General features: G+C 46.2%; 2 protein-coding genes across 2 annotated transcripts; both read right to left on the bottom strand.

The window, feature by feature from the left end:
- Positions 1-207: 207 nt before the first annotated feature.
- LOC131002744 (uncharacterized) lies at positions 208-672 on the bottom strand. Its single transcript, XM_057929212.1, has one exon. The coding sequence runs from the start codon at positions 670-672 to the stop codon at positions 208-210; it is 465 nt and encodes a 154-aa protein (XP_057785195.1).
- A 2,961-nt stretch (positions 673-3,633) lies between these two features.
- LOC131002742 (uncharacterized) lies at positions 3,634-4,989 on the bottom strand. Its single transcript, XM_057929211.1, has 2 exons — positions 4,612-4,989; positions 3,634-4,521 (listed from the first exon to the last, which is right to left on the bottom strand). Exons 1-2 carry the CDS (start codon positions 4,987-4,989, stop codon positions 3,634-3,636), a joined length of 1,266 nt encoding a protein of 421 aa, XP_057785194.1.
- Between the last annotated feature and the right edge of the window lie 2,578 nt (positions 4,990-7,567).

The raw sequence follows: 7,567 nt of genomic DNA, 5'->3' as shown, positions 1-7,567 counted from the left end.
GCTCCCCCTGTATCTGCAAAACACATTCAAACTTCCGCGAAGGCGGGAAACTCAAACTCGCCCACAGCTGTGGGCATAACCGGGTTCCTAGGCAAACAAAAACAAAAGCGAAACAAAACTAAAAGAAAATAAACTAAACGAAAATACCAGGTTACCTCCTGGCCAGTGCCCTATTTATCGTCCTGGGCATGACGTGATACCTTCCAATTAATCCGAGGTGCTTGTGGCTGGGTCGAGATCCAGTTCCTCCCCAGCGTCGGGCTTATGCCCATAATAGGCTTTCAGCCTTTGTCCATTCACCTTGAACACTTTCCCAGATTTTGGATTTCCGATCTCAACGGCTCCATTTGGGAATTGGGTCTTCACCACAAATGGGCCAGTCCACTTAGTACTCAGCTTACCTTGTGCAAATTTGAATCGTGTTTGGTACAGGAGAACCTCTTGCCCAAAGCTGAATTGCTTGTTTTTGATCAAGGCATCGTGGCTCTTTTTCATTCTTTCCTTGTAGAGAACAGCATTGTCGTACGTCTCTCTCCTAATTTCTTCGAGATCTTGGATCTCTAGCTTCCTTGCTTGCCCTGCCTTGTCCCAATCATAGTTCTGTTTATTCACTGCCCAAAAAGCATTGTGCTCCAATTCCACCGGTAGATGACACCTCTTGCCATACACCATTCGATATGGTGACATCCCGAATGGAGTTTTGTACGCAGTTCGATATGCCCATAAGGCATCTTCCAGCTTAAGACTCTAGTCCTTCCCTGTGGGGCCAACGGTCTTTCGCAAAATCATTTTGATTATGCGATTTGAGAGTTCGGCCTGTCCATTGGCTTGTGGGTGATAGGCTGTCGAGACCCGATGTTGGACTCCATACTTTTTGAGCAAGTTTTCGACCGAGAAATTACATAAGTGGGATCCTTGGTCGCTGATGATTGCTCTGGGCACACCAAACCTGCAGAAAATGTTAGTCTTCAAGAAATTCGCCACTACCTTTGAGTCATTCGTCGGGGATGCTTTTGCCTCCACCCACTTGGAGACATAATCCACCAAAAGTAGGATATACAAGTTTCCTCTTGAGCTGGGAAGGGGTCCCATGAAGTCCATTCCCCAAATGTCAAAAATCTCTACGTGCATAATGGGCATCATGGGCATTTCATTCCTCCTTGTTATGTTTCCTTCTCGCTGGCATTGTGGGCAATTCTTGCAGATGGTGTGGCTGTCCTTAAAGATTGTTGGCCAATAAAAACCACACTCCAGAACCTTGGCTCTAGTTCTCTTGTGCCCAAAGTGTCCCCCACACTCCTTTTAATGACAAAATTCTAGAATGCTTCTTTGCTCATCTTGTGGGATACATCTCCGAAGTAATTGGTCCCCGCATTGCTTCCACATATACGGTTCGTCCCAAATATATTCTCTGCTTTCTTTGGCCAATTTCTTCTTCTGGGCATAAGTGTATCCAGGGGGTACATATCCAGAACATAGGTAATTGCTCAAATCTGTGTACCATGGATCTTCCCTCCTTCCTTGGGCATAGAACAGTTGTTCATTCGGGAACATCTCCTTGATTGGTTCCCCTTTTCCTTCCTCACAATCCTGCTTAGATGATCGGCCACTTGGTTTTGTGCTCCAGCCTTGTCCTTTATTTCCACGTCCAATTCTTGTAGAAGTAGAACCCATCGGATCAGCCTGGGCTTAGACTCCTTTTTGGCCAGAAGGTACTTCAGGGCCGCATGATCGGTGTAGACTGTGGTCTTTCCTCCAAGCAGGTAAGACCTGAATTTTTCAAAGGCGAACACCACTGCCAACATCTCCTTCTCAGTCGTTGAATAATTGACTTGGGCTCCGTTCAGTGTCTTCGAGGCATAATAGATGACGTGACTCTCCTTCCCCCGCTTTTGCCCAAGAACTGCCCCTATGGCATATCCACTGGCGTCGCACATCACCTCGAAGGGCATATCCCAGTCGGGGGGTTGTATTATGGGTGCGAAGATCAGATTGTTCTTCAAGATCTGGAAAGCCTCCTTACAATCCTCATCAAAATTCCACTCCACTTCGTTTTGTAGCAACCTTGTCATAGGTTGGGCAATCTTTGCAAAATCCTTCACGAACCTCCTGTAGAATCCAGCATGCCCAAGGAATCCTCGTAACTGCTTGATGTACGTTGGATATGGTAGCTTGGAGATGATTTCAATTTTTGCTTTGTCCACCTCTATTCCTCTGCCTGATATCACATGTCCGAGCACGATACCTTCTTTGACCATAAAGTGGCACTTCTCATAGTTCAACACCAAACTCTTGTCAACGCACCTTTTCAGCACCTTTTCCAGATTGGCTAGGCATGAGTCGAAGGTTTGCCCATACACCGTGAAATCATCCATGAAGACTTCGATTCAATTCTCAAGGAGATCCGAGAATATGCTCATCATGCATCTCTGGAATGTGCCCGGGGCGTTGCATAGCCCAAATGGCATCCTCCGGTATGCAAACGTCCCAAAAGGGCAAGTGAATGTCGTTTTGCCCTGGTCCTCCTCCGCGACCCAAATCTGCATATAGCCCGAGTATCCATCCAGAAAGCAAAAATATTGATTCCCCGCGAGTCTTTCCAGCATCTCATCGATGAAAGGCAAAGGGAAGTGATCCTTCCGTGTTTTCTGGTTGAGCTTGCGGTAATCAATACACACCCTCCAGCCAGTTTGCAACCTTGTAGCAATCAATTCTCGGAATTCATTCTCCACCACTTGTATGCCCGACTACTTGGGCACAACGTGTACTGGGCTTACCCACCTACTATCGGATAATGGGTATATTATGCCCAAATCCAACAGTTTGAGTATCTCTTTCATCACGACTTCCTTCATGGCTGGATTGAGCTTTCTCTGGGGGTCCCGGACTGGGACTGCATCTTCCTCTAGTAATATGCGGTGCATGCATATAGTAGGGCTTATGCCCTTAATGTCGGCTAGGGTCCATCCAATTGCTTCCTTGTACTTCCTCAAAGTCATCTTGACTTTGTTCTCGTCTTCGAGTGTCAACTCTGAATTGATGATTACGGGCAAAGTGTCGTCCTCGCCCAAGAAGATATACTTGAGGTGTTTGGGCAAAGTGTCAGCTCGAGCTTGGGTGCCTTTTGGATTGATGGAACAAGTCGGTCTTCTTCCTTCAGGGTGGGGATTTTTAATGCCTCAGTGTGGTTGACCTCTTCGCTCCACGCATTAAGTACTTTCACCGCCTCTTGCAAATGTTCCTCTTGCAAGTCCTCCTCGGTTATGCCATTCTGGAGTATAGTGTCATATGGCTCCTTGAATGCTGTTCTGGGCAAAACCTCCTCAACAACCTTCTCGATCATGTCGACACTTTTCACCATCTCTGTATCGGCTGGATGTTTCATGGCATTGTATATGTCGAAGGTCACCGTTTCCCCTTCAAACTGACATGTTAGCTTGCCCGTATCACAATCAATGCGAGTCATGGCAGTCTTTAGAAATGGTCTGCCCAGAAGCATGACCGGATCTCGTGCTTTTGACTTTCCCATGTCTAGAATGTAAAAGTCCGCTGGAAAAATGAGTTCCTCCACTTTGACCAGAACGTCTTCCAATATCCCCTCTGGGTAGACATTTGATCTATCTGCCAGTTGGATCACCACTCGGGTAGGATAACATTGATGGATGCCCCTAAGTCGAGCATTGCCTTTTCCACCTTCATGGTTCCTATTACACATGGAATGTAGAACATGCCAGGATCTCCAGATTTTATAGGCATATCTCGTTGTAAAACTGCGGACACGGATTCGCCCACTTGAAATTTCGCATCATCCGTGTATTTGACCTTCCGAGTGCAGAGTTCTTTGAGAAATTTTGCACATCTGGGCATAGAGCGTAGCGCGACCAAAAGGGGTATATTGACCTCTACCTTCTTGAAGATTTTAACCAGTTCGATTAATTTTTTCTTCTTTTGTTCCTTGGCCATTCTGTCTGGGAAGGGGAGTCTGGGCTCAGTCTGGCTTGATTTCTCTTTACCCTTCCCTGTCGCCTTTCGCTTTGCCTCTCTATCTTGGGCAAATTCTTCCTCGTTGATCTCTGGCTTTTCTTTGTTTTTCTCCTTATCAACCTCGGGTAACTCCTTTCCTCCTCTGAGTGTCATGGCATTCACCTTTTTCACCTCCACTTGGGATGGGAGTGTCCCTTGTTTACTTTCAAGTCTGGCGACTGCTTGGGCAAGATGTGATAGTTGGGAGTTCACATTCTGCATTCCTCCTCTCGTCTCCATTATGAACTTTTCGGTCTCTTGCTGGAACTTCACTTGTTGTTGGGCCATTTGATGCACGAGCTCTGATAGGGAGGATCCTCTTCCCTGTTGAGGTTGTTGCGAGTATTGTGGTGGGTTACTCGTCTGCCCTTGGTTTGGCCCCAGATAGTTGTTGTTGCCGTACCTAAGGTTCTCATGTCGCCTCCATCCTTGATTGTTGTACTGCTGCCTGTAGGGCTCAAAAGGTTTTTGGTTTTGCCCTCCGTTGTTTCCTCCTGGCTGTTGCCCAATAGCATTAAGCTCTTCATCTTCGAAAAGTTGTGGACATTCATCGGTTGCATGTGAATTTGCCATGCAAAGCTGGCATGCCTTCACAGGCTTTCGAATGTTGGGAATCCCTTGATTGGGTGTTCCTTGATTCGTCATAAATTTCTCGAACATGTTGTAAAGCTTGTCCAACTTTTCGTCTTGGGGAGAAGGAGCCGGTACCGGAGTAGTTCTGACTATAGTCCCTTCCTCATCTCTCGATTCCTCTGCCATGTCGGCTATGAGCTTGAAAGCTTCCGCTGTAGATTTGTTTAAGATCGATCCTCCACATGCAGCGTGTAACCATTGCCTATCTTGTCTTCGGAGTCCTCCCACGAAATACCGAATAAGATCATGATCCGGTATTTGGTGTTGTGGGCATTTGGCCAACATCTGCTTGAACCTTCCCCAATATTCATAGAGGATTTCTCCCATCCCCATTTTGATGTTACTTATTCGAGTCCTCAAATTCTAGATTCGGGCGGCTGGGAAGTATCGCTCTAAAAACTTGCTCTGCAGCTCTTGCCAAGTCCGAATGCTTCATTCGGGTAAATCGTATAACCACTCCCTCGCTCCTTCTAATAGAGAGAACGAAAAAGTGAGGAGTCGGATGTACTCGCCAAGGGCTTGACTTGCGGTGCGCACCGTTCCACATGCCATCTCAAAGTCTTGGAGATGTCTTTGAGGGTCCTCTCCGGGCATATCACTGTATTTGGGCAAAATTTGGATTAGTGTATGCTTCAACTCCCAATTTCCAGTGATCTCGGGTAACACTATTGCTGACGGCCTGAGATTCAGGTTGCTTGGGAACATCATGTCACGAAGGGTCCTGTTGTTGTTGTTGTCATTCTGTACTTCTGGATTTTCTGCCATCTCTCTCTCTGCTTCTAACTGTCTCTCTCTTGCATGTGCCTCTTGTTTTGCCCTGCGTCTGTTAGCGTTGTTCAGTCGGACAAGTCGCTTAATCTCCTCGTTGAACAAAAGGTCTTCGTTTCCTGCACTCCTAGTACGACGCATACACAAACGTGAAGGCAAAACTCACACAAAAATTACAAAAGAAATTACTAGCGCTCTCAGTTCCCCGGCCACGGCGCCAATTTGACGGAGCTGTCGTTTGAGCTTCGTGCAAATAAATAATCATGTGCCCACGACTAGACTAGCTAGTGGTAAGTCCAGAGTCGAATCCACAGGGAACTGAGCAGTAACTTCTCCTGCAAGGGTGTCACTAAAAGGGTTTTGTTTTCTGTAGTGTTCTGACCAAAACGTGGTTATGGGCAGAACGGGTATCCAACCTAAACTGAAATAACAAAGGAGATAAATCAAATAACAAAACAATTCTGACTTGGGTTCGAATCACTAAACATGAATTAACACTCGATCATTGGTGCAAAGATTAATCACTATATTCGCATACCAGTGGTTATAGGCATAAGAATTGTTGTGCCCCTATTGTCACTCGTCACGCACACAACAAACCCCTTACCCAATCTATCCTTTCAGTTTATGATCCCTTAGAAGGGTCAGCTAATGGAAATCAACTACCCCGGGCAACATCCACGCTCTCTGCGATGGCCTATCGCTAGTTGTGCTTTGCCCAGAATGCTTTAAGAATTAGATAGACCCACTTGACTCTTACGCCGATATTTCACAGCAGTCACGGCTCCAACACTAGTTGTACTATTTTGGAGGTCGATGGCAACTCGCCTTATACCCAAATTATTACTTGTGGTCAGAACTTCCGAGTTAACTAGTGATCAATTAATTAACCAAGTTGTTACAACCTTTTTGGAATCAAACCTAGTGTATCGGGAATATACTCATATAGTTGTTATGCTCAAATTAGACCTCTCGAGTTTATTTATTCATGCTTAGATCATCTTTTCCAAATCAGAATATAAACTTAGCCAATCATAACGTAAATAACACAAGCAAAAGATATAAAGGAAAACATAACTGGAATTGAAATAACTTAAATGAAAATCGAAGTGCCTACGGCCGAAAGTGCCGTGCAAAACATAAACAGAAAAGTACGAGGTTACGCCCACAGCCTGGGCTAGCTTCAACTCTCAAACAATGCACAACAGAACGGAATTTCAGCCCCCTTGGCTTGTGAAGCTCGTCGGGTATTTATAGGAGTCATTAGGGTACGAAGGCCCAACCCATTAGATGTGGCCGGATCCATGCAAGTATGGAGATGCTTATCCCTTTTCAGACCTAATCTTCATGAAGATATGTTTCCTTTTGGATAAGGCGTTGGTTTGGCCTTATCGGTCTCTTTTGGATAGCTGCCGCCTTCCGCCTTTCTCGGACTCCTACTTGCAATCCTTCTTCATCCGTCTGTTGTGTCTCCGTCTTCTCTTGCCTTCCTTCCTTCTCTTGCCTGCCTGCTCTCGTGCGGTATTTATGGGCATAACGGATGATTTTGCCTCCAAAATCCCTTTGCTTCCGATACATACCTCTTTCACGAGAGGTGACAGCACTTTCGACCCCTGGAGTACTCGGAGGATTCTTCTGCTCGGCTGATTCCGCTGCTCGGCTGATTCCGCTGCTCGGAAGATTTCTCTGGCGAAGCCAACTCCGTTGCTCTGGCATTTCGAATCCGCTAGCAGCTTGATTTCTCTGGCACTTTGAATCCTCTGGCACTCCGCTTCTCTGGCATTTTGGCCTCTTTCCCACAAGCTGGTCCTGCCATTGAATTACGCCTTCCCAGGCGACCAAACGACACAAACACAAGGAAAAAGATTCGATCTAGACTTAAAACAAACACAAAAACAGAGCACAAACCTGGGCTCATCAAGGGCATCCTCACTCGGCATCCCGTGAAACACCGGCAACAAACTTGAGTCATTTGGTTTGAGATTGTAGTTTCTCACGGCGGCAGGGAGCACGATCGATGAAGTGTTTGTGTCTCCAATTACAGGCCTGGTGAAGTCTCCCATGTATTCCATGTTTTGCGCCATCTCCTTCTTATCCTTGTTTGTATTCTGCTCAGTGCTGAAATTAGTTGGGCTGGCCTGGG

Source organism: Salvia miltiorrhiza, unplaced genomic scaffold (assembly GCF_028751815.1).
Source record: "Salvia miltiorrhiza cultivar Shanhuang (shh) unplaced genomic scaffold, IMPLAD_Smil_shh fragScaff_scaffold_178_2, whole genome shotgun sequence".
NCBI lineage: Eukaryota > Viridiplantae > Streptophyta > Magnoliopsida > Lamiales > Lamiaceae > Salvia > Salvia miltiorrhiza.
The sequence above is the reverse complement of the archived record's forward strand: the minus strand, read 5'-3'. Positions and strand labels throughout refer to the sequence as shown.